Source organism: Artibeus jamaicensis, unplaced genomic scaffold, assembly GCF_021234435.1.
Source record: "Artibeus jamaicensis isolate MK-2021 breed Jamaican fruit bat unplaced genomic scaffold, CSHL_Jam_final contig_685, whole genome shotgun sequence".
Classification (NCBI taxonomy): Eukaryota; Metazoa; Chordata; class Mammalia; order Chiroptera; family Phyllostomidae; genus Artibeus; species Artibeus jamaicensis.
Genome location: NW_026521924.1, coordinates 20,814,146 through 20,840,420, shown reverse-complemented (window position 1 = coordinate 20,840,420; position 26,275 = coordinate 20,814,146). Strand labels below are relative to the sequence as shown.

At 51.6% G+C, this 26,275-nt stretch overlaps 1 protein-coding gene across 1 annotated transcript in view; it reads right to left on the bottom strand.

Annotated features, from left to right (window-relative positions):
* Nucleotides 1-26,275, bottom strand: part of PPP1R16B (protein phosphatase 1 regulatory subunit 16B) — an 89,575-nt gene that overhangs the window by 7,403 nt on the left and 55,897 nt on the right. The window contains exons 3-10 of the mRNA XM_037164455.2: nucleotides 11,051-11,121; nucleotides 7,118-7,263; nucleotides 5,035-5,138; nucleotides 3,344-3,468; nucleotides 1,984-2,109; nucleotides 1,374-1,449; nucleotides 531-660; nucleotides 270-438 (exon numbers count right to left, since the gene is read on the bottom strand). Coding sequence (XP_037020350.2) covers nucleotides 270-438; nucleotides 531-660; nucleotides 1,374-1,449; nucleotides 1,984-2,109; nucleotides 3,344-3,468; nucleotides 5,035-5,138; nucleotides 7,118-7,263; nucleotides 11,051-11,121 — 947 coding nt within the window. The remainder of the gene's footprint in view (nucleotides 1-269; nucleotides 439-530; nucleotides 661-1,373; nucleotides 1,450-1,983; nucleotides 2,110-3,343; nucleotides 3,469-5,034; nucleotides 5,139-7,117; nucleotides 7,264-11,050; nucleotides 11,122-26,275) is intronic.

Sequence of the window (26,275 nt, the reverse complement as noted above, 5' to 3'; positions counted from 1 at the left end):
GATGCATCACAAGCAGGCACATGGTGGTCACTCACTGCCTGCTGATTATAAGACCCTACTGGGTGCCGTAGCTCCCAGCTCTGATGCAAATACACCCAATGCTTCCCTCAGCACCCACAGTAGCCACCACCACAGCTTGGGTCCAGCTGGTTTAAATACTCTGCCCAACTAACCTCCTTCTGAAGGCTCTCAGATGGAGAGGCCAGACCAGCCTAGGGCCCTGTCCCCCTCCCAAGGCAGTGGCTGACACTGGGCATGAGGACACTCACTGGGTCCTTATTCTCCTGGTCTGTCCTGGTCTCCCTGATGTCCCCATTGTAGGTTGAGGTCCGCTGGTCCTCGGCTGCGCTCCGCTGCTGCCACAGGATGGCCTCGCCCTCATACTCCTTCCTGTACAGGTTGGTCCTGTCCGAGAGGCTGGCTCGACGCACCACCTTCCTGAAGGGAGACAGGGGGTGCTGGAGGCTGCATCCGGGCGCTGCAGGCAGAAGCATGCATGGGGACCCCTGGCAGCCCGGCCCCTGACTCACCCACGGCTGCCTGCGCTGGATGTCCTCCGGCTCAAGGACGACTTGTGCCTCAGCTGTGACTTCATGATGACGTCATGCTTGTGTTTTAGCTCCAGCAGCAGGACCTTGAACTCCTCTTCTTCGCACAGGTCTGAAAAAACAGGGGAGTCTGTTGTGGGAAGCACCACAGGCGCCTGTGGCCCCCCAGAGAGCCCCCCACACCAGGTGGGCTGCCCTCCCAACTGACTGAAAACTCCCAGCATCCTTTGGGGCATGCAGGGAGAGATGAAAACAATGCCACCCTTATTTCCTGGGCTACAACCGAATCCTTGGAGTAGAAACCCAGGTTCCATGCAGTTACAACTCCTGAGGTTCCCAGCTCTGACTGCAGGAGTCATACACCTTTGATAGTTTCTGGTAGGACTTATCAACTCACCAATGTCATAGGAAGTGTCAACAGAAACAAGCAGATACCCTGAAGCCCAAGCAAAGATGCTGAAATCATGTACCCCACCCACTCAACCCACCTAATTCTTTCTTTCATCTATCTAGCTCTTCAGTGACCCAGTCATCCTTCCGTAGGTTTGTCCTTTACCCTTCTTCTTATCCATCCACCCACCCATATTTCATGGTCTATCCATACGTTCATCCACTTGTCCATACATTACCCATCCATCCCTCTTGTCCATCATCTACCTGTTCACTTATCCATTAATTTGTAGTCCACTAATTTATTCATTCATCCATCTATCCATCAGCACACCAATCCAGTATCAATCCCACCATATACGCATCCATTTATTCCTCTACCCGTCAAAAAATTCACAAGATCCTATCATGTGCCAGGTGTCATGCTGGACTTACCTATTGGCATTTCATCCATGGATGTCCTGGCACTGAGACTGGCCCCATGAGACACCAATAGCTCTGCCATTTGCATCTGAAACACAGGAAGAAGCCACGTTCCCACTGCCCAGGGTTCAGAAGGCCTAGGAGGTGGAGAGAGCACCCGAGGCCTCTTAGCATGTGACCCAATAGTGGGGCAACGTTGATGCCCAAGGAAGGCTTCAAACCCTGGAGCCAGGAATCCTGAGATGCAATGGACAGACCCCTCCTCCAGTGTGCCTGGACCAAGGGACGGAGGAAGAGGAGTCAGCCATAATTCTAGAGCGGTCAGGTGTCTATGGAAAGGCTGCAACAGCTGCCATCAGGGTTTTGTATCCAGGAAACAGGGAGAAATTACTCATAGCAGAAACGCTGGGAGCGTTCTCATTTGGCAAACTTGATTATTATCCTGTTAAAATACAACCTGTCAAATGTTTTTGCAAACTCCCCAGGTCTTTTCACACCCCACATACTGGCTGTAGTCAACACTGTGAAGGGGTCTTGTGTCCTTCTGAACCAACTGCCAGACCAAAGGACAGCAGGCTGATCCTGTGCTGGCCTTTGCCACAGCCCCGAGGGTGCAAACTACCTGTCCCCAGAAGGCAGCCGCGTGCAGGGGCTCCCAGCCATCCCAGTCCTTCACGTCCACGCGCACTCCGTGGTCCAGGAGGAGCTCGGCTGCTCGTAGGAATCCATTGGCTCCAGCTATGTGCAGCTGAAGGAGGGGAAAGAAGTGAGCACACCCCCGGGGGGCCAGTCCCATGTTTGGAGGTGGGACAGTTCCCTCCCTGACCCAAGTCTCGAATCATGCGGGGGCCAGTAGAATGGAACAGAAAGAGGTGGAAACACCAGCCACACTGCAGAGAATGACTGCATCTGCAGTACGGACCTGGGAGATAAGGCAGAGAGGTGAGCTCTTCTCCCCTGTGGCTGGTCTCAGAGCTCCTGTGGTCGGGGCAGCGGCATTTACGGAGTCCCTACGATATACCCCCCAAGCCTTGTGGAAGGGGCCTCAGGGGTCCAGTAGGGTGGTTTTCAAATATGTCTACAAACTTGCTGACACATCTCCCCTTAAAAGATGGAGTTTAACTGCCCCTTGAATGTGGACCAGATTGAGTAACTCGTTTTTAATGAATAGGATATTGTAAAGGAGCAGCGTGTGATTTCTGAGGCTAGGTCATAAAAGGCATTGCTGTTTCTACCTTTTACTCTCTTGGATCGATTACTCTAGAGCAGGCAGACATCTTGTGAAGACCCCCGAGTAGCCTTTAAAGAGAGGTAGGTCCCAAGGAGGTAAGAAACCGAGGCCTTCTCCGACAGCACTAATTTGCCAGCCACCCTGGAAGTGGATCTCCCGGCCCCAGTCAAGCCTTCAGATGACAGCAGCCCTGGCTGACATCTTCACGGCAACTTCATAAACGACCCCAAGCCACCACCTCCCAGCCAAACTGATCCCGATTCCCTGACCCACAGAAACTCTGTGAGATGATAAATATTTCATCCTCTATTTACGATGATAGTTTTGGGACAGTGTGCTGTGTACAATAGTAACCAATACATCCAATGAGGGAACGCCTCCTGCTGAGGCCCCAGCTCTTCTGCCTGACACCACTCAAGACTTCCGATGGCAGACCCTGGCTGCCCCTGTGCTCAGTCTCCCAGAAAAAACATAAAGTAGTACGTGATGAACACTCAGGAAGTGGCTAACGTTCTTAGAGAGCCCTTAGTGCTCACGAAGCGCACCAGGTGAATGGATGAAGGACCGAGAAAGGAATGAGGCAAAGAGAATCCAACTGCCCAACCAGGTGTGAGACAGAGGTAAGAGTCCGAGGGAGTCAGCGGAAGACTGGCTGCGAGGAGACGGAGGCCCCCCGCTGTAGAGGTGAGCCCCCCACCACGTGCTGGCCGCATCGGCTCTAGCTGGCCTTCATTCTGGCCCGTGTCCTCACCAGCGTGGCACCCTGGGCATCGATCCAGTCTAGGTCCTGGCCTGCTGCAATCATACAGTGGATGTCCGAAATCATCTGCTGCTCAGGAGCCGCCCGCATCTCGTTGATTTTCTCTTGAGTGATGCCTGCAGTCGGGGGAGGGATTTGGTCAGCACCCCAGGCCAGGTCCCAAGTTGCGGGGAGGAGACACAGACAGGGGAGGGCAAGGCGCCTGCTCCCAAGGGCCTGCCAGTCAAGAGGGTAGGCAGACATGCCCACAGATCATTGTGTTCCAGGCGCCATGAGCACCAACACCATGTGCTGGCCCACAAAACAAAGGCCGCGCTTTCCCAGCACCTGGTAGACACTGTAACAATATCACTTACTGTTACATGTGCTGTTCTTCTACCTGGAAATCCCTGCCATCCACACGCCACCTCACGCCACTCAAATGGCTGGCTCTGCCTTATCCTCTGGGTCAGTCCCGGCTCGCCCACCTCCCCAGCTGCCCTCTCCTGACCGCCCTATCGGACCAGGGTCCCTTGGTCAGTATCCTTCATCTGGTTCACAGTTGTTTTCACAACACATGGCACAAGGCTCAGTGAATTTTTGTTACAGGAAACTACTGAGTTAATGAATATACGGGGGTGGGCAAGAGTGGGTTCTCAGTTGCTTGCATGGAATATAACGCCGTCATTAATAAATAATAATACAAGAATAAACTGTGTGTTTCTCATCCTCACAACTGTAAACCTACTTTTGCCCACCCCTGTATTACTTTCAAATGGAGAGCTAAATAAATTGAGGTGGAGGGGCCCAGAAAGACACTTTAAGGCCACAGTAGAATTAGCCGTGACCTGACTTTCTCACCAACAGAAGCTAGGTATTAGCATATTATATCATCTTATTATTTCATGAAGTAACAGTTTGTATATGACACGTTTAAAGCTGTTCTGGTAGCTTTATTTTAATATAGTTGGTTTCCTTTATAATCCTATGAGTCTGATAACCATATTTAAAAATATTGTTCTGAGAAGGGGTCCACAGATTCACAAGATTGGCATAAAAACTGCTAAGAGCCCCTACAGAGTATGAACAGTTAAACCCTGGACATTGGGGAATGGACACAGCAACCCGGCGGTTATTGCTGAGATCTGGGGAGGACCACAGGGCAGGGCCCCGGACAGAACCTACAGCTGCAGTCGGGGGCTGGGTTTGAGATTTCTTCCTGAGGAGGAACTTCAGAGTCTGTGTGCTGGGTCGTGGGGACAGGGCGCAGGCCGCTCTGATGGCTACGCTTGTTTCCATTCTGAAGGTCATTTGTGACTGAGAACAGCCCACATCAGCCCACATCTTGTTTATCCCGGTCCCTGGCAGCCAGCATGGTGCCTGGCAGGCACCCGCAAGTGGTTCTGACTTTTTATAGTTTTCCCAAATGGGAACATATCTCTATTGTGAATGCTTATTGAATTGTCAGAGCTGACAAAGAGGGACAAGGCCAGCTGAGGCCGCCCGCATGTGGCTGTGACACAGAGGAGAACAATACCTCCCTCCCGCACAGCACATGTCGTCATCTTGTCAATCACACGGTGATAATAATGGGGACCCATCCCATTTCCTGAGCACTGAGCAGGAGGCAGGCAGGTGGGTAAGAGATGCTCACAGTGACGCTGCCCCGAGCCCACACTGTGCGGCAGGTGCCATGCTCTTACCCTGGTAGGCCATGCACGTCTCGATGACATCCAGGGTAGGCTCATCCTCACACAGATCGTACGGCATGTTCCCATCGGAGTTGACGGCGAGCAAGTCGGCCCCACTGCAGAGAAAGGGTAGGGTGAGGGCCAGGTGGGAGTGACTAGGGTCGGGTGGCTACCCCTGCCCTCCAGTCTCTCATCCGCAACCCCACTGCATACCCGGTACCCTCAGTGCCACCAGAGTGTGCCCCAGCAAGGACGGTGACTTGAAGGTTCTTGGACTCTCAAGAATCTCAAATAGCAACACCCCCCCCCAAAAAAAAAGACCTTGAAAAAGAAGGCCAAATATGGAGAACTGACACTTCCTGATTTCAAAACTTACTACAAAGCTGCAGTAATCAGAACAATACGGCACTGACATAAAGGCTTATAGGAATAGAACACAGAGCCCAGAAAGAATAGAGAGCCCCTCACATACATGATGTAAGGATTTTGACAAGGAAAGGAAAGTCTTTTTAGTAAACAGTGCTGGCAAAACTGGAAATGATGCAAAAGAATGAAGCTGGACCCTCACCTAACACCATATAAAAAAAAAGTCACTCAAAAAGGATCAAGATCTTAATGTAAGAACTGAAACTATAAAACTCTTAGAAATATAGGGCAAAAGCTTCACAACATTGGATTTGGCAATGATTTCTTAGATATAACATAGGAAAAAAAGATAAAATAGACTCCATGAAAATGTTTAAATTTTGTGCATCTAAAGACGCTATCAACAGAGTAAAAGGACAACCTACAGAATGGGAAGAAACATTTACAAATTATACATGTGATAAAGGATTAATATCCAGAATACAGAGAGAACTAAAATCCAGCAACAACAATCACAAAAACAAACAAACAACCCCATTTACAAATCAGCTGAAGACTCTATATTTTTCCAAACATGTACAAATGGCTGATAAGCACGTGAAATGATGTTCAACATCACTGATCATTAGGGAAATGCAAATCAAAACCACAATAAGATGCAACCTCACTTCCATTACGATGGCTACAATTAAAAAACAGAAAGCAAGTGGTTGCAGGGATGTAAGGAAATTGGAACTCTTGTGTACTCTTGGTGAGAATGTAAAATGGCACAGCGATTGTGAGAAAAAGTAAGGTGACTCCTCAAAAAAACCCTAAAAATAGAAATACCTAAGATCGAACACTTTCACTTCTGGGTACGTACTCAGAAGAATGGAAAGCAGGGTCTTGAAGCATGTTCAAAGCAGCATCACTCACAATAGTTGAAAACACAGAAGCCACCAAGCATCCATTGGCAGATGAAAGGATAAGAAAAATGTGGTATATCCATAGTCAATGAAATATCATTCAGACTTAAAAAGGAAAGAAACCCTGACGTATGTTACTACACAAGGAACGTTGAGGACAATATGCCAAGTGAAATAAAACCAGTCACAGAAAGACAAATACTATGTAATTCCACTTAGATGAGGGACCTAAAGGAGTCGAAATCACAGCGACAGAAAGTGGAATGGTGGTTACCAGGGGAGGGCGGAGGGGAACGAAGAGTTATTGTCGATGGTAACAGAGTTTCAGTTTGGACGGATGCGTTCTAGAAACAGAGGGCAGTGGTGCCATCTGGTGGTTTGCACGAGGATGGAAACCTACTTACAGCCACTGAACTGCACACTTAAAAATGGTCAAGGTAATACATTTTATCTTAGGTGTACTTTACTGCAAGAAAAGCTAGGAGGAAAGAGAATGAAGGGAGAGAGCCTGAGTGAAAAAGATGGAGCGAGACCAAGCGTGAAGGAGACACGGAGATGGAGAGAAAAAGATAAAGGGCACAGAGATGGAGAGGGAGAAAAGGGAGCTGAGGGAAGATGAGGAGAGAGGTAAAGGCAAAGAGAGAAAGAGGCAGCGATGAACACTGGGCGCAGGGAGAAAGAGAAAGTGACAGGTGCCGAGAGACCGAGAAAGGGACAAACAGAGGGGAAAAAAGAGGAAGAAGGAAGGAGAGAAAAACAAAAAAGAACTTGGAAAAAACCAAAGGCAGAGGGGAGGCTGTTCTTGGGGAAGAGAGGGCACGTACTACTGAACGAGGATTTTCACCAGGTTGATGTGGCCGCAGGTGGCCGCGGCGTGCAGGGGTGTCCACAGCTCGTTGTCCTTGGCATTCACGTTCGCACCATGGGAAAGGAGCAGCTTGACAATTTCCTCAAAGTTGTCAATGCAGCACTGTAATGGGGACACAGGCAGGGTCAGCCCCGACCCAGGTGGCAACACACCAGTTCCCCTGGAGAGGCCACGAGAAGGACAGTGGAGCCCGAGATTGAATCCAGCTCCAGTATTTATATGCTGTGTGATCTTGGGCAAGTCACTTAACCTATCTGAGCCTTCTTCCTTGTAAGTTAATAACATACAGGATAAAAATATTGTTTTTGTAAAGTCAGCTATACAATGCTTTGAAAGTGTTGGTGGAATGAGATAAATTTTTGAGTGAGGCTTTAAAATTTAAATTCCAAGAAGGCTTTCTTCAAATGAAATTGTATGGAAAATGCCAACTTAAGATAACCAACAGATTCAAGCAGGGCTGCTCAGTGGAGCAGGGGGCAGGGGGCAGCTTGGGAATCTCGGGGCTCCCCTTCCCAGCAGCGGAGCCCTAGGTCGATCATAGTTTGTAACCTCTGACTTAGAAATTTCTGACTCGGAAGTTCAGTTCTTGGGGAAACCCCTAGTAACCAACCCTCCCCCTTGAGAACACAGCTATGCATGAAGGCTGGGGTTGGGGGTGGGGGCTGGAGTCCTGAGACAGTCCTTCCAAGGAGGCAGCCATGTTTGTGCACCTGCCTGCCCACAGGTGGGTCAGCTGCAGAGAGAGGGAAGGCCAGGAACCTGCAGCCCCAGATAGACTCAGGGGTCCAACGGCCCCTGGGGCCCCCAACTCCAGGGACAGAGAATGAAAGAATCCAAGGGGACAGAGAGGTCTCAAGCCAGGGGGGATGGGCAGGGAGAGGCAAGGACAGAGGAGGAAGACAGGGGCTGGAGAAAGGTCAGGGGGACTGTGCCCAGCACTGCCCATCCAGGCAAGGGCTTGGCCATCGTTGCAGTGGGAGACAGTACAGAGTTATATTGGGAGGCACAGCACAGCCAGACTTGAGCTTTTAAATCCCTCCTCTGGCTGCGTGTGGAGAACAGATTGCAAGTGCAGCTTCCTTGGAAAGAAGAGAGAAGGTTTGGAGCAACGTTGATATCGCCCAGTTAAGAGATGATGGCCTGGCTTACAGAAATAACGGCAGGCACCAGGCACGAGGAGGGGTGACTGGATGCCCCAGAGAGGGGCACTTGTGGGAGCCCATGGCCCCAGGTGGGTGTGGAGATGGGGGAGGGGACGGCGCAGCACCACATTCCCCAGCTCCACCCCCGCTGGAGCCTGGGCTCAGCAGCAGAACACGTAGCAAAAGACTCATTTGCACAGGTGGTGTTCTTTTTCCGCTAGCCAGTCTGGGACTGGCTGGGTCTGCTGGCATCTCTTCCAACCGTGGAGTCCAGGTGACCCAAGGAGGTGGGGCGCTGCCTCAGCTGGTGGGGAGAAGTATGCAGTGGCAAGGAATGGCCTACAGAGAGCGCCAGAGGCACCTGAATGAAGCAGAGGGGAAAGGCCAGATCCCCAGCCAGGTCTATCACTGGGACCTGAGTCAGGAGAGCCCTGGGCCCTAGGGGGCGGGGGTTAGGAGGGCCAGAGTTCCCACCCTTAGGAGCTGCAGAAAACATGAGGGTGGGGGAGGGGCTTTAGGTTGAAGGGGGAAAGGACTGTGAACCCAGAATTGCAGTCTCGTGATGATAGGCTGCACCTGGGAGACCAGGTCTGCGCAAGGGCTGGGTTGGGGCCTGGGCACAGGGGTGCAGGGGGGTGGAGTGCATGGTGGAGAGAGCAGGCCACCTCCCCTGCAGTCCCCAAGGTGGGAAATGGCACCTGGGAGTTGGATGACTCCTCCACCCCCTCACTTCCCATGTCCAGTCTACCACCAGGTTGGGGTCCCCTCCCACTGATGCCCCATCCCTCGGCCCTGGCGGAGGCCTGCTCACCTCTTCCCACCTCCCTCCCGACCCCCTTCAGGAGAGGTTCCTCCGTAATCAGACAGGTTACTCTCAGTTGCCAAGTGAAGGCTCCCTGTTGCCAAGCGAAGCAAATGCACCCCCTTCGCAGGCACGGGAAGCTCTTCTTAATGTGCTCCTTAGGCGCACTGGAGCAACAGTGACAATGACGGACAACGGAAATGACAGCCCCGGCAACAGCGGTGCTGATGCTGACACGCCACCTCATCCGTAAGAAGAGCTGATGCTTTTTGTGTAGTGACCAGGGCCGTGCACCCTGCCGACCAACCCTTGCCCATGCCTTGCCTCGTCTCGTCCTCTGAACATTCGAGGGCTCGAGAGACACTGGCTGTCGGCCACCACATCAGGCGTGTGGACACACAGAACATGCCATCACAGATCTACACAATGCTGTGCCTGAGCCTCGGTGTCCTGAGCTATGAACTGGGGCCCTATTTCAGAAGGCTGTTGTGAGAAGCAGCCCCCACTTCACCTAAGTGAAGTGCCCTCACAGAGAAATGGACATGTAACAAATTTTAATAATATCTAATATCTACCCAGTATCAAAGGATGCTCATGGGGCTTTTATGTGAATTCGTTTAACCATCATAGCAACCCAGTGAGATGGGGAGTTACTACTCCTCTGTGACAGATGAGGAAAGTGAGGGTCAGAGAGCTTAAGCAACTTGCCCAAGGTCACATAGCTGGAATTTGTGCACCCCTGAAGGGACAGGAGGAGGAGACAAGAGGAAAGACACACAGGGAACCAGAGGGCTACAGGCTGAGGGTGGGGACCAGCCCCTGGGGCTTATGGGCAGGGCAGTGGCTAGTCGCTCTTCACCCCTTCCCTCAGGGAGGAAGATGGAGTGGCTGTCCCCAACCCAGGCTTCCGGTAGCCTGGCCTCCCACCTGCTCAGACACCTGGGCCAGGGCACAGCAGGGCTTCCTTCCGTGTGTTCATTCATTAGGTCAGCATGCACATATCAAGCTTGGGGAAGGATGCTGGGATGCACCAACGAGCAGGAGACATGGGCTCTGCCCTGTGCAGCTCAGAATCTGGGTGCAAGGGCCAGCACCAAAGGATCGCACTAATGGCTAAAAGGGGAGCCCAGAAGAAAAGGATATGTGTGTAACACCATAGCTCTCGGGCTGCTGCTGTCGACTGTGGATAATCAGCACACATGGGAAGTGTGGAAGGATCAGCAGAGTGTGGCCAGTAACCAAAGAGCCATTTGGCTGGAGCTCAGGGAGCCAGGAAGCATGGGCAGACCTCGTGGGGCCATGTGGGAAGACACCAGAGTGCTCTGAGTAACACCAGAAGATTTTTGGCTTCAGCACCCCTGTGGTTGCTGCATGAAGAAGGGATCACGGCAGGGCCAACCAAGTGCTAGGGACCCGTTACGAAGCTGATGCAGCATCCAGGCGAGAGATGACAGCCAACCAGGGGGGCTGAGCCCATCCCACTGCCCTGGAAAGGATGTTTGCTGTGCTAGCACATGGCTCACAGCTAGAGTTCACGACTGTGAGACCTTAAACAGGTCCTATAACCCCTCTGTCAATCACCTTTGTCAGCAGGATGGATGGATGCCCTGGTGGCTGTGAACAAATGTGCTTCGTAAACTGTCAAGCTCCAAACAAACTTGCTTTGTTTGCCAAACGCCTTGCTGGGCAGTGAGGAGGCAGTGGACAAAGGCTCCCTGTGCTCAGAGGCTGTGCGTACGCCGTGTGAGCGTGCACAGGGGCTCTGTGGGTGTGTTTGTAACAGACGCACACGTCTCCAAAGCAGACAAGAGCCTTTCAGATGGGGCAGCTGCAGCTCCCCATCCCTCCGACCTCCCTGAGGGTTCTGGGCAGGAAAAAGCAGGAAGGTGGGGGACCTGCCCACGTGGGGAGCAGGGGGCAGGGACTCCTGTCAGACCGGCCTTACCTGGTGTAGGGCTGTGAGTCCATCCTCGTTGCACAAATCAGGGCTGACCTTGTTCTTCAGAAAGTAGCGGACTGCAACAGAGAGGACAGGAGTGAGCGTCCCGTCACACCCCAGGTGCGCAGGTAGACAGGGCAGGTGCAGGGAGGCAGGGTGGGTCCAGGTAAGACCCACTCTCCCCAGGTCCTGACACAAAGGATGCTGTTTGCTTATACCACTTGGGGCCATTATAGATGGACATTGGTCCCATCACCAACTGCTAACGCCCTTCCACGGCTCCCCATCCCTCTAGGAACAACACCATACACCCTTACCATGGGTTTACCCCTGCCTGCAGGCCCCATCTTGCAGAATTCCAGTGGGCACCACTCACACCGTGGTCTGTAAGACTGGCGCCCCTGGGGCAGGGCTGTGTCCAGCCTGTTCAGCTCTGCACAGTGCTTCTACCTACCCACCTCTCCAGTCTCTTTTCTTAAACTCCAAACTTACCTTCCACAGTGGTCTTTAGTCAGCTACAGAGTTTCCATACCTCCCCCTGGCCTCTGAGCTTTTGCATAGTCTGTTCCCATTGCCTGGAAGTCATCAACTCATTCATCACCCATCCACCATCCACCCACCCACCCTCATCCACACATCCATTTTTAGGACCTGCATGCACACACACGCATACACACCCACATGCAGCTGCCTCACCCTACATCCTTCAGGTCTCAGCTCAAACTCCCCAGAGGAGGGCGCTCCCCCTGTTAGACACGCCCAACACTCCTGTGCCTCTCAGGGACAGCCTTATCACAACTACAATCACAGAACTATTTGGGTAATTGTGGGCTTTGGTTCTGTCTGCTCCAGGACACTAAGCCCTAAGAGGGCAGGACCAGGGCAGCACTGACTGCTCTTTCTGTTCGGTCTGGCGCACAGTAAGTCCTCAACACCCCTTCCAGGGCCCTGACCTCATCAGCAGCCCCCTGGCTCAGCCCAAGGCCACAGTCTCTGGATAGAGAGTCTCCCTCTCTAGGCCAAGCAAGCCACCCTCTGGTGGCTCTTTGTGTCTGTGATAAGCAGCGTAGCCCATGGTCCCTCCTGCGGAGCCATGAGTGACCTGGTAGCTGGTGACAGCCTAAGTACCATGAAAGAAGATTATGGCAAAGCCACTGATTGCCAAGGCCCGGCCTGTCTGTGGGCCAGGGAGGGTGCCCTGGGACTGGCAATGGCCTCTGGAGAGTAGAGGTGGCCATTATGTCGCTGTCCAGGAAAGTCCTGGTCACATGAACAAGGGCTCAAATCCCACAGGGGTGGGTCTGCCCAGGACATACTCTTTGAGGCAGGAATTAAGCTCCAGCTGCCAAAATCGACTTGTGTGCACAGTAATTATTGGGGTGTCCTCCGTGCTGTGTGGGAAACCAAGATATGTAATTACTGCAACGCCGGGCAGTTATTTTCAGCCCAAGAGGTGGGACAACTCACTCCATCTCTAAGGAGCCCTTACTACTCATGAGTCACAGTCCTCTCAGTGGTTCTAGTTCTGCACTAGCTCAGAGCCCAACTCTGGACACAGCTCCCTGAAGTAAAGACCCCGCCGCTCACGGCACCACCAGGCTCTCCTGCCTCTGGGGTTCAGCAAGGAAAACGATCCTTCTGCTCACAGTGTCTTCTCACTGAGTCGTTCCTATGCACCCAGGTCAAGGCAGAACCATTCTCTGCCATGGATTCTCATCTGTAATTATTCCCCTTAAGGAGTAGAGGAGACAGAGGGTCAGGAAAGTGCAGCTCACAGTCACACGCAGCCAAGGGGAGGAAATCGGACCCTCAGATTTCAAAGCCCACTATTATGGGCACAGAGCGGCTCTGCTCTGCCCCCCGAGGGGGGGAATGGGAACCAGCATGGCTGGGGCCCCACTGAGTGGCCAGACCTGCGCTGAGAGCTGGTGTGGGGAAGGAGGTAACTGGCAAAAGGAAAGCAACATCCCCTTCTTAAGCATCAGAGGCCCTCAGGTCACAGACCAAGCCTCCACTTGCAGATAGAAGGGCTTAGGGAACCAAAAAGAGGACAGAAGAAATATTGCCTGGGGCGGGGGTGGGGCACGGTTATATTTCTCAGGGCCATACTAAGTATAAATCGGTTCCCTCTCACTCTCTGCTTAAAACCCTCTTGTGGCTCCACGTTGCTCTTAGATGAAGTTCAAAATCCTTCTGTGGCCTTCACGGGGGTTGTCAATCTATGGCCCGTGGGCCAGATCTGGCAGGCAGACTGTTTCTGTAAACTAAGTGCTATTGGAACGCATCTGCAAGCATTCATTTACGTATGGCCCACGACCACGGTCACCCCACGGCAGCAGAGCTGAGTAGCTACGGCAGAGACCTGTGCCCCACACAGCCTGAAATGTCTACTCCCTGGCTCTGTACCGACAAGGTTTGCAGACCCTGGTCCTCTGGGTCCTGCACGGTGTGGCGCTGCCTACAGGATGACCGCCTTGCCGAACCCCGGGGAACCTGTGCCGTCGCCCAGGAATGGCTGGTTCTGGTGTTGTGCGGTGCGCAGCCCGCTCAGCGGCGCCCAGCAGCCCTGTCTCCCCGCCCCTCCAGGATGATCTCTTGCTCTCTGAGCACCTTGCACAGTGGAGGAAGCTGGCTTGGCAGGGCCTAAGGGGTCAGCTAAGTCTCAGGGAGCAAAAGAGGAGTCAGCCTCTCCTCTCCAGCCGGGTTCAGCTACCACTTCTCACTGTCCACACTCAGGTCTGCTCCCTGCCCCCAAGCTTGGCCATCTGTTTGCCAGAGTGACCCATCTGTCCTCACGCATTTGTTTATAGCTGTGGCTTTAGGCAAGTTATTCTTCCTCTCTGTGCCTCAGTGTCCTCCTCTGTGAGACGGGGTCACAACTGCACCTCCCCTGTGGGGCTGCTATGAGGATTACGTAAGACAGCACCAGAAAGCTACTCCTGTCATTTCTTCTAGAAATCCACATAAAGCACAACCAATGAGCTGCTGCCTGATCCCGCCTTGTGCCGGGAGCTGGGAACATAACCACTGACGTGCTGCATTTCTCAAAGCTTCTCCATGCAATCATGAAAGAGAGAAGCCATCTCTCTCCAGGGGGCCTCTGAGCAGCTGCTGACTCAAGGACCACAGGGAGCCCACCGTCAATGTCTCCACGCCCTCCGTACAGGCAAGGCCCCACGGCGATGGCAGAGAGGTGGCTCCCGCCCTCCTCCTGTGCATTCCCGCTCCTGGCGCCAGCGCTGCTGCTCTGCCCACACCTCCCTGGCAATCTGGCTGGAATCTGGGCCAGGCAGGGCCATCTGCTCCCCTCCGTCTCCAGCTGTAGCGCATGAGCCTGAACAGGCCCATCTCGACAGGAAGCTGATGGTGGCTGCCTTGGCAGGGAGAAATCAGCGCCGACAAGCTTGTGTTTTCTTTGCACTCTGACCCACTCTGCACCCCAGAGCAGACTGCCTGACCTTGAGCTGGTCAGCACAAATACAGGTGTGGTTCCTGGTCCTGCCTTGGGGAAACAGGGACAGCCAGACAGAGGTGTCTGCCCCTGGAGGGGAGCCTTGGGCAATCAGTCAACATTCTGCTGGGCACCCTGGGGCTGCGTGGCTGCCACCTGGACACGTGACATGCACGGTCACATTGGAGGGCTACCCACTCCCCAGGCCCTCCTCCTCCCTTCCCATCTCGCTTCCTTTCCCACCCAGCTCCCGGGAATGTGGCCTCCAAGGCGCTGCAAGCCCTTGCTTCCCCTCAGCCCACACCTCCTCCATCATCCCACCTATCTCCCCAGTCACTCACTGATTCAGTTGTGATGGTTTCATTTCCCAAAACAAAACAAAAACAGCTCCTCAAGGCCTTTACACACACACACACACACACACACACACACACATACACACACACTTTCTTCCCATTCTTAAGCCAGCAATTTCCTCTTCATCTTCCAGATTCCAGACAAAATGCCACCTCCTCTTAGAGGCCTTCCCTGATCACACCACTCTTAGTCTAGTTGCCTACGTTATTCTCTCCCAGATACCCTGCATTTGTGCATTTTTGCTCTCACAATTTGCAATGACAGGGTGATTCGTTAGTATACAAGAATTCTATAATTATTTGTTTAGTTTGGGGGCCTCCATGAGGGCAGGGACATGTCCATGTCCTTGGCTGCTGTCCCCAGTGCTCGCCCTGAAGCCTGGCTCATAGCGGAGATGCAAAAAAAAAAAAAAAAAAAAAAATCTGTTACAGCGAGAGCAGCTGAAATTTACTCTCTTAGCAAATTTCGAGTACTTGACACATTATTCTTATTATTAATTGACGGTCGCCACGCTGCACCTCAGACCTCCACTCTCATTCGTCCTGCATAACCCCACCTGTGCACCGTCTGACCGACACCTCACAAACGGTAACTGTAGGGGGCAATGGGTAGGCTAATTAGTTTGACTGCACTAATCATTTCACTACATCCACAAACATCATGTTGTCCAGCTTAAATGTCTACATTTTATTTAAAAAATAAACATTTAAGAAAATTTTTAAGGAAATGTCTATTGTGTGAATGAACTAAGGAAGGAAGAGATAAAGGGACGATGAATGGTCCAGGCCCCCAGGGCTGCTCGTTCCTGGGGCCATGGGGCAGTGGGGACATACGCACAGACCTGCGGATGTGGGGCACCACAAGGAGTGCGACTCAAGGGCCGAAAAGCAACTGGAGTGGATTCTGCACAGCAACAGAGCAGCAAGTGCCCCTCCCTGGGCCCACATTGCCGGTGCAGTCGGACCTGGCAGCTGACCGTAGGGGTCCCTCCGCCCCACGCCCAGGCCCAGGCACCTGCCGTTTTCCTTCTTCCCAGGGTCCCAGTCCTCACTGCCCCTGCCCTGTGACCTTGTTGTCCTCTCTACCACGGGCACCCACTGTGTGCCAGGCACGATGCAGAGCGCTTTACACCCGTCAGATCGATGAGTCCTCCTACTGTAGTTATGAGGGTTCATGACCTCCTATTACTAATTAACTGCCTGCTATTATTGTCCCAACCGAGGAAAAACTGAGGCTCAGGTTTGAACCTGGGAATGGCTTGTCCAGGAGCGAGCGGCTGAGGATGGCAGGGCCGGGACCCAAACCCAGACCTGGCTGCCTCCGCAGGCTGACCGCCTGACCAATGTGCTAAAACCATGCCAAACAGTTTTAGCAAAGGAAGGATGTGGGCAGCAAAGAGAAGTGCAGGACGAGATGCAAATGTCAGTGTGAAGAAAGCCACGGAGGTGGCAAAAAGCTATGAGAAAGGTCAAGAGCATCAGCCAAGTTCAGTGCTCTAGAACACGACAGGACCACAGAGACAACAAGCGCTAACGGTCGCCAAAACAACCATGCAGGTGTCCTTTGCAGACGGGGATGCTGCCGTCAACACCCAGCCTGAGGTCCCATAGCGGCCGCCTCCGGAGCCTGAGCCCCGGCACTTCTCAATGTGTCTTCCTGCTGCACCTCCGTTCTACAGACTCCATCCCACCCCAGGCCCCAAGAACTCTGGTGGCCCACCTGTGTCCGCTATGCCCACCCACAGGCTGCATCTCCTCCGTGGAAAGGCCTGACCATACCGACCCCATTTCCTCCCCTTCCTCAGGTCCCAGGTCTGCTTTGTGCAGCGTTTTTTGGGGTCCGGCTCCTGCAGCCTGGTTGAACCAGCTCTCTAGCCCTCCTTAGGGTGCTGTTGGGTTGCAGGGGGCCCAGTCTGCTGCTTGGACAATACCAGAAGGGCCAAACACTCTCAAAAGCTGCTGCTTTATTCACCTCTCAAGTCAAGGTTGTCCCAAGTCCTCAAATGCTCTGCACTTCAAAATTACCCCACTGGGCAATTTAAAATTTTCCACCCACCATTGCTCCTCCCTGGAGCAGAAATAGCCAGAAATAGCTGCTTCCAGAGAAGCCTAGCTGCTTGGGGTTGGGGGTGGGAACTCAGTCAAGTCTAATGGTGGCTTCTGCAGTGGCTGGCGCAGGCCAAGCAGTTCACCCCAGGATCCCGGGCGATGACTCACCCACGGTGGAGGGTGGGCAAGGAAGACTTCGGCTTCCCTCAAAGTCACAGCCCCAGCCCAGGAAGCCAGGCTCACTGTTCCCCAGGGTGCCTCTCTCCGGGGCCCATTTGAGAAGAAGAGGTGTTAGACAGTAACGAGTGTTGGCAAAGACGTGAGGACACTGGAACCCTCAAGCGCTGCTGGTGCGAATGTAAAATGGTGCAGTTACTTTGGAAAACAGTCTGGTGGTTTCTCCAGAAGTAATTATACAGAACCACGTCACCCAGCAGTTCCACTCGTGGGTAAATACCCAAGAAGAATGAACACATATCCACACGAAAATTGTAAATGTTAATTGTAGCATTCTTTATAATAGCCCCAAAGTGGAAGCAAGCCAAATGTCCATCAGTGAATGAATGAATAAATAAAATGTGTTATAGTCACACAGTGGAATATTACTTGGCCATAAAAAGGGATGAAGTACAGGCTACAACATAAACGAGCCTTGAAAACATGCTAAGTGAAAGAAGCCATGTGAAAAAGGTCCCACATTGTATGACTTCACTGATATGAAATGTCGAGAATAGACAGATCCGAAAAGATAGAAAGTAGATTAGTGGTTGTTAGGAGCTGAAAGGAGGGGAACAAGAGGGGTTGTTAATGGGCACAGAGTTTCCTTTGGGAGTGATAAATATGTTCTGGAATTAGATAGTAATAATGGTTATACAACCCTGTGACCACACTAAAGACCACAAATTGCACACTTTCAAGGGGTGAATTTTGTGGTATGTGAATTATACCTCAATTTTTAAAGAAGGGGCAGGAGCTCCAAGCTGAGCCTTGAGCATCTTGCTGGGAGCTCGTCCCTCGGCCAGCCTGGGAGTGTGCAAGGTCCGTACAGCACCCATCCCCTTCATTACTGTGCCCACAGCACCTGGGACAGTAGCCAGGACACAGCAGCCAGGACACAGCAGGTGCTCGATCATTACTGAATGGAAGGTGAGGGAAGAAGGCCACTGGCCACTTGGTCCCTCTGGGCCCCACGTGATCTGGCCTCTGTCCACCTCTCCCAGCATTATCCCTCTTAATCACCATGGACACTTTTAGGACCACCCATGTGTCACCCTCTCTCTTGTATCTCCGAGTCTTCTGGGTGCTGTCCTCTCTGCCTGTCCTTCTCTGCCTTCACTTTACCTGGTTAATTCTCACCCAGCCTCCAGGTCTCAGGTCAAACTTTACTTCCTCTGTGAAGTCTCCCCCCGCACACCCAGGCTGGGCCAGCCACCCTCGTGCATGAGCTATCCCCTCCCCAAGGACACCCAACCCTCTACTGTGGTTGTGTATGGGTTTGTCTGTGCAGGCTCTGGAGGGGTGGGAGGGTAGGAACCATAAACTTTGTAGCTACTGTGACATAGTTCAGGTTCCTGGTCAATATCTGATGACTACGGGGGGGGGGGGAGAAGAGCCTGCCTGGCCTAGAGCCAAGTCCCAGAACTGGCCAGAGCCACCTTTCCCGAGCTGTTCTATGCTCTGTCCTCTGAACAGCAATGGGGCCCTGACTTCTCCATCTCAGACAGAATCTTCATGCCTTGCCTTATACAAAGAGGCCAGTTTCTTCCTCAGCATCTCTGATACCCTCAGGACCACGAGGATAAGACGGCCAAGGGCACACCAGACACGAGGCTATAATCATCTCCTCTCCAGAACTTCCACGCCCACGACACATGGCTGTGCTGAACAGGAGTCGTTGACAGAGGCTGACGTCAGCCACCCAGAGGCCTCTGCACATGTGTAGCTTGTGTCTAGTAGTAAGTGTGCATAGCATTAGGTGATCGCAGACCCTTCAGAACACAAGCTCTTCACGCGCTGGTCCATCTTTTTATTTAGGGAATCCATCCCTGAGAGTTAGAGCTCAACAGATATTTGTGGGAAAACATGAACAAAGAAATTTTTATTTTTCTTCTAAGGAAACAAAAATTAACATACCAGGGAAATCTAACAAAGTATGTATGAGATCTACACGAGAAAAACTACAAAACTCTGATGGATGACATCAAAGTTTTAAAACGGAGGGAAATTCCACGCTTGTGGACGGGAGGACTCAGTATTTTCAAGATGCCAGTTCTTCCCGAATTGAGGTGTAGATCCCATGCGATCTCAATCAAAATCTCAGCAAGTTATTGTATGAATACAGACAAACTGATTCTAAGGCGTGAATGCGGAGGTAGACGAGCCAGGATAGCCAACAGGAAACCCAAGGAAATGCAGGAAGTCAGAGGACTGGGGCTGCCTGACCTCGAGACTCATTATCGAGCTGTAGGAGCGGAGCCGGTGTGATATTGGTGGAGGAACAGACACATAGATGGATGGGACAGAACGGAGAGCCCAGAAACAGACCCTCGTGAACACAGCCAACTTTCCATTGCTGGCGGGAACGCGAGTGTTACAGCCACTTTGGGTGGTCTTACAAAATTAAACATATGTGTTACCATACAGTCCAGGAACTGCATCCCTTGAGATTTCCTCCAAGGAGCTGAAAACTCTCTCCACACAAAAACCTGCCCGTGGATGATTGTAGCAGCTCTATTCATAGTCAGCAAAACTCAGAAGTAACCAAGGCATCCTTCAGTAGGTGAATGGATAAACTGTGGCACATCCAGACAATGAAATATTATTCGGCGCTGAAAAGAAATGAGCCGTAAAGCCACGAAAAGACCTGGAACAGACCTGAATGCATATTATTAAGTGAAGGAAGCCAATGTGAAAAGACTACACAATGCATTGATTCCAACTACATGAAATTCTGGAAAAAAGAAAACTATGGAGACAGTAAAAGACTCACAGGTTGTCAGGAGCTGGGACAGGAAGAAATGGTGGATAGGTGGGGCGCAGTGGACTTTCAGGGCAGTGAAAATGCTCCGTACGGTACCCGAATGAAGAACGGGTGTCATTAGACATTTGTCCAAGCCCACAGCAGGTGTATCACCAAGAGTGAACTGTAATGTAGGCTGAACGTAGGGTGATTACAAGGTGTCAACGTAGGTGGATAAATAGTGACAAGTGCTGCACTCCAGTGGGGGTTGTTGATAATGGGACCAGCTGTGCAGATGGGCGGCCAGGGGTGTAGAGAAAATCTCTGCACCTTCCCTCAACTCGGCTGTGAACCTACAGCTGTTCTAAAAACATAAAGTCTAAACAAACACACCAACAGAAAGAAACCAGGGAAGCCTAATACAAAGTAAGCTTCAGATGATCTTGCAGAGAACTTCGAGGTCTTCCTGAAACTGCGGCGTGGAGGAGGAGTCACTTCCTCATGTGGGGCAAACACTTAGGTACTAGGTTTCCTCCAAGGGAGGGAGAACTGCATTTAACTCATCTAAGGAGCAGAAGACGGGAGTCTGCACAGTTTCTCCACCAAAGCCGCACGGACTGTGTCTGTGTGCACTTCCCCCTCTGTCTCTCCTCCCCTCCCCTTCTGTCAGGTTACCCCCCATTACCTGTCTTGCCTCACCCCTACCACCATTCCCCCTCTTTGTCCAGCGGCACTTTATCTCAGGGTCTCCAGGCAAGGGTGCTGTCGGTCCAGAAATATGACCCTGGAATGTCCCCATTCCTCTCATAAATACATCAGACCTCACTTGTGCCAGGTCCCTGTTCTCCACTAATTCTGCTTCCAGAATTCTCCCAGTGCCTGTCCCTGCAGCTTCCGCGGGGACCCAGGAACCTGATCTCCCCTCTGCTCCACAGAACCCGGCTGGCCGCCTGGGAATTCTCCAGGATATCTGCACGCATCCCAATTCCTCTCTCTCCACAAATGCCCGGCTCGCCACTTCCTGAATTCCTCTGGTTCCCCTAACCTCTTCTCTCTCTCACCTTATTTCTCTCGCCCCCTTTTTTTAACAGCCCGATCATCTCATGTCTTCCGGCAAGTCGTAGGTAAAAATATTCCCAGCCCTCCAGATAGGAGCTGCATACATGTAAACACTAAAATGGCTTCACAGCCATCAGCACCATAGCTAACACACGCCGAGTATTCTCGAGGGCCACATGGCATCCCAGTGACTGTCCACAGCAGCCCTGTGACTTAGCTGCACTATCAGCCCATTCCACAGACAGCATCCGTCATGGGCTCAGGCTCCCTTAGCTAATAAGTGCTGAGACTCCGTTCTCATTCGGTGGATTCCAGGCACAGCCAGTGTTTTAGGCACATAATAGTGACAAGAGACTCTCACTCCAATACAGCCAAGAGTAAAATCTATTCCTATCGATCCTTAGGCAGAGAAAACAAGTTGCCTGCGGGGTGGAAAATTCCTCCCGCTCTCACCTGCCCACTCTGAACCTCCCAACTTGCTTCCCTGTCCCGCTCTGCAGTTTTTATCACCACCACCCCCCACCTGCTTGCCTGTCTGCCTGGTTCTAAGTGTTTTCCTAAAAAGGCCGTGAGGTGCTTCTCCCTCTCAGCAAATCCCACTCTGGGCTCCGCTCGTCCAACCAAGGTCAATAAAGATTTTGGAAAAATTTAAAGGTAATTATCCAAGAAATTGCAATCCGAATTTATACCTTTCCTGTCCGTGGAAAAGACAAAAGCGAGTAAACAAAGAATTCATTAAAGTCACAAAACTTAAAAAACAATAACAGAAACATCAGTGCCGCAAACCATGAAGATGACCAAAAATCAAACCTCTACTATAACAATGCATAAAATCATTAATCTCCCCTATAAGGTTGCCAAAAAGACAAAAAGGAATTCAGTTAGGTGTTGCTCAACAAGACATATATATCCCGACAAAGTAGCAAGAGAGATTAAAAATAAAGACATGCTCACACACACAAAAAAAAACAAGCGGATGCAAACACACACAAAAACGGGGGCGGCAACATTATTACAGTGAGGCAGAAGGGAATTCAGCGCAAAAAAAAAAAAAGGAGGAAATCAACTTTATTTAGGTTGATTTGTAAAAGATGCTTCAAAATGGAATCGCAAACAGAAAGCAGACCCGTGGTTACTTGGGGCTAGGAGGAAGTCATTGCCAGTGAGGAAATCTCACAATTCCATCATCGGCAAAGCAAAATTCAGGAAAACAAAAATTGTCAGTATAAAGTCAAACCACAATTTTTCCTAGTAACATTTAGCTCACATACACTAAAAAAAAAAAATCAGAGGAGAGACAAAGATTTATGGACAAGGATTGAGCACTGGCCTATGAACTAAAGGGTCACCAGTTTGATTCCCAGTCAGGACACATGCCTGGGTTGTGGGCCAGGTCCCTGGTGGGGGGCTCGAGAGAGGCAACTACACATTGATGTTTCTTTCCCTATCTTTCTCCCTCCCTTGCCCTCTCTCTGAAAATAAATAATTAAAAAATCTTAAAAAAAAAATACTGGAAACAGCCCAAATGTCTAAGCCACAGGTGGCAAACACAAGACCCGAGGGCCGAATCCGGCCTCCACCTTGTTTTATCCAGCCTGGCACCTAGCTCCTACCCGGTGGCAGCACCAAGCTCCTTGCCCCTGGTTAAGGAGCAGTTACATTTATACAGTCCTAAAATGACATCCAGCCCTTTGAAGGCAACCGCAAGGCTCCCGTGGCCCCCAGTGAAAATGAGTTTGCCATTCTGGCAATGGGGGACTGATTCGGTCAATTACAGAATATCCAAATGATGGAACATTCTGCAGATGGCGTCTTTGAGAAATGTTGAATAACACAGGGAAATGCCTGACAGATTATGTAGAATGGAAAAACAAGAAATAAAACTATACATCCAACGCAATCTCGTTTGGAAAGAAAATGTTCCTTCCACGCGTACAGGCACTTCTCGTTGGAAAAAATGAAGATACTGACTGTGGTTATCAGTAGTTCTCATTTTCTAGTCGCCAGAATTTTCCAAACGTTTAAAAGTATGGATGTATTACTTTCATAATCACAATTTTCCAATTTCGCTGAAAAATGAAAACCGTCCACAGAATGATCGCTGTGAGGTGTGAACCGTGTTTCCGCTGAGATTCTAGGGCAGGAGGGAGTGAGTGAGTGCTCAGGCGGGCCGTGACCACAAGGGAAACGCTGAGGCTGTGATTCTGTGTTGAGCAGGCAGTTAAACAACACAACAAAAACCGCTCTGTTTGTATCGTGCAAGGGCTGGCAAACTGTATAGTCGAACAGCCAAATCTTGCAACTTTGAACTGCTTCCAAGGATGGTGCCTATATATATTTTTTAATGGTTGGGGGGAAAAAATCAAAAGAGAATAACATTTCATCCTGGCCAGGTGGCTTGGTTGGCTGGAGCGTTGTCCCGTACTGTACAGCAAAAGGTTGCGGGTTTGATTCCCAGCCACTTCTATCCCCAGTTGGGGTACCTACGGGAGGCAACCAACCCATGTTTCTCTCTCATATTGATGTATCTCTTTCCCTCGCTCCCTCTCATCAAAATCAATAAACATATCTTCAGGTGAGGATTAAAAAAATAAAAGAATAATATTTCATGACACCTGAAAGTTATATGGAAGCCACCTCTCAGTGTCCGTAGGTGGAGTTTCATTGGAACACGCACCCATCTGATCCTGAGCCGCTCATGGCTGCTCTCTCTGCCATAATGGAGTCTGTGCGGCCCCACGACCCACGGTTACTTCTTACCTGGCCCTTCACAGCAACAGTGTGCTGGTTCCTGGTGCAGCGCATCGTGGCTAACAAAGCATGTAAAAATCCACCACCATTTCACTCTCTAAAAAAAAGTCTACAGGTCCCAGGTAGCAGGGGAATCAGTACCTGTGTGTTCAAGGTGGACCCTGAGGTTGTGGCCAGAAGGGGCACAAGCAGATCGGGCTCAATTTCTTCACCTGCCAAGGACTGAAGGGGACGCAACCCCACCCCAAGAGCCTGCTATGGCTCCCTCTTATCCCCACTATCTTACCGTACCCCACCCCCAGCAACTCAGCCACCTTTCCTTCCAAAAGCAGTCACATTTCCTGTCAAGAGCGTGACCTTCTGCAACCTGTATGGTGGAGGCCTCAGCTGCAAACAGGATGGTATTTTTATCATTTTTGTCTTGCTCCTGTTTCCTGTTTATTAGCTGGGGGGGGGGGTGATATGTGCTGGTATTTAGTTTTGTTATTTCTGACACAGACTCAGCTCCCTCGTTGCACCAGAACAGAGACAATAATCTCAAAGCAGAGGCTGGCTGCCACCAGGCCACCTGCCCCAGGGCCCCTGATCTTCGCACCCTCCCCTCCTGCTGCACCACTTCGTGTGACAGCAAGATACCCATGCTCTGCCTGCTCAGAAGCAGAAACCACGGAGTCTGGGTGGGCAGAGAGGAAACGCAGCACTTCTACTGCACGAAACGGAAAAATCCACTGGCTGGGCTGGGAGGAGGAGTAAGTTGCAGGCTTTGCAGAGCTTCTGGAACCCACTGTTCTTAGCAGGGCCCGGCCAGGAGGGACCAGGGAAGCTGCTGGGGACAGAGCTCAGACTTGGAAAGCCTTTTTGCTGGGAATGTCTTCAGCCCAGGGACTAGAGCATCATTTGCGGATGCTCCCAGCGATAGATAAAAATGCACTGCCTTCCACCCTCCTGTCCCCAGCACTCAGACCGACATGGGAACAAGAGCAGCTACCTCAGTGCCTAACAAGCCCATGACAGAAAGAGTGCACATTTATGGGGTACTTAACTGCAGGCCCAGCACTGTGCAGGAACTGTCTCCCCGCCACAGCCCTGGACAGGAGGGAGGCAGCCTCTTCCATGGCTCCTAGTCCGAGCCCAGGTGTTAGAGCTAAGGACCCACAGCCTGGAGACTTCCCATCCCCTGATGCACCAGCATGCCCGGTGCTGGGCTCTGAGCCAGCGGGATGAGAGGGCTACCCTGACCTTCGCTCTGAACACTCCCACCCTGGAGAGAGGCCACAGAAACATAGCACTGGGAGACAGGCAATCTACCTAAGCACTGCCCCTGGCACAAAAACACTGGTGTGATGGGTAAGAATTCAGACCCCAGCATTTCCCAGTGATCTGATCTCAGGTACAGCACCTCCTCTATCTGAGCCTCAGTTTCCCTTATCTGTGAAAGAGGAGTCACAAACTCTTACGATTATCTAAGAGGAAGAGTATAGAAGGCCTCCCCACACTCCAGTCAGTTGAATTTCCATTAACCAGAGAAACTTCGCTGAATCCTGCAGCTGACTAAGGGTTTCTGTTTCCACGCGAAGTGGCTGAAAGCACGTCAGTTATCACCAGGGCCTCTCTCATGTTCTTGGAGCATTGCCCGGGCTTCCATCATGCGTGAGGATGGGACTGGGTCTTGAGGCATGCTCCTGAGTTCAGTGTGCCCCTGACCTGGCTGAAGAGAGGTGGAGAGGGGACTGGAATTCCCTGTCCCCGGGAGCCACCGAAGGTTTTCTAAGCCACAGACCTGAATGCGCTTCTCTCCTGCTCAAAAGCCTCTCATGGCACCCCATTGCCTTCCGACTGTTCACAAGCTCACCCAGTGGCTCTCAAGTGTGGTCCCAGCAACAGTAGCATCACCTGAGAGCTTGGAAGCGCAAGTCCCATGGCTCTACCCTGGACCTACAGAATCAGGAACGCCAGGAGACGGCCCAGGAATCTGCGGTTTAACGAGCCCTCCCAATGACTCTGAGGCTCCGGCCTCTTCTTCCCTTACCATTCCTTCCCGAGTCCCCTGTGCTCTAGAAACACCCAACCTCTCTCCCTCCTTTCCCTCCCCCACAGATATTTGCCAGGTACCAGCTCCATACCTGGTACAGCACGAAGCACTGAACAAGACTGACACCTGCCCTGACCTCCTTGAACCTGCAATCTGCCCTCTTTGGTCTGAAATATTCTTCCCTTGTTCAAAAGGAAACCACTGCCCCAGCAGCCAAACCCCTGCCCAGCCCGGACAGTGGGGCAGAAACATTCCAAAGACAGGAGTTGAACATTAAAGGAATGAATGGATACATGACCGAACACACCACCTCAGTGACGTCTACCTTGACCCTGAATTAACTTGTCCTTGGCAGGCAGTGGGCGCCTCAACCAGAGCACCTGTCACCCTTCACAGTGGCCTTGAGCAATGTGGGACTGCGCAGTCCTTGAAATGTGCATAATCTGACCTGAGATGTCCTATGAGTGTACTTTGAAGATTCAGCACCAAAAAAAGATAGCAATGGTTCAGCCCTGGCTGGTGTGGCTCAGTGGGTTGAGTGCCAGCCTGCAAACCAAAGGGTCGCCAGTTTGAT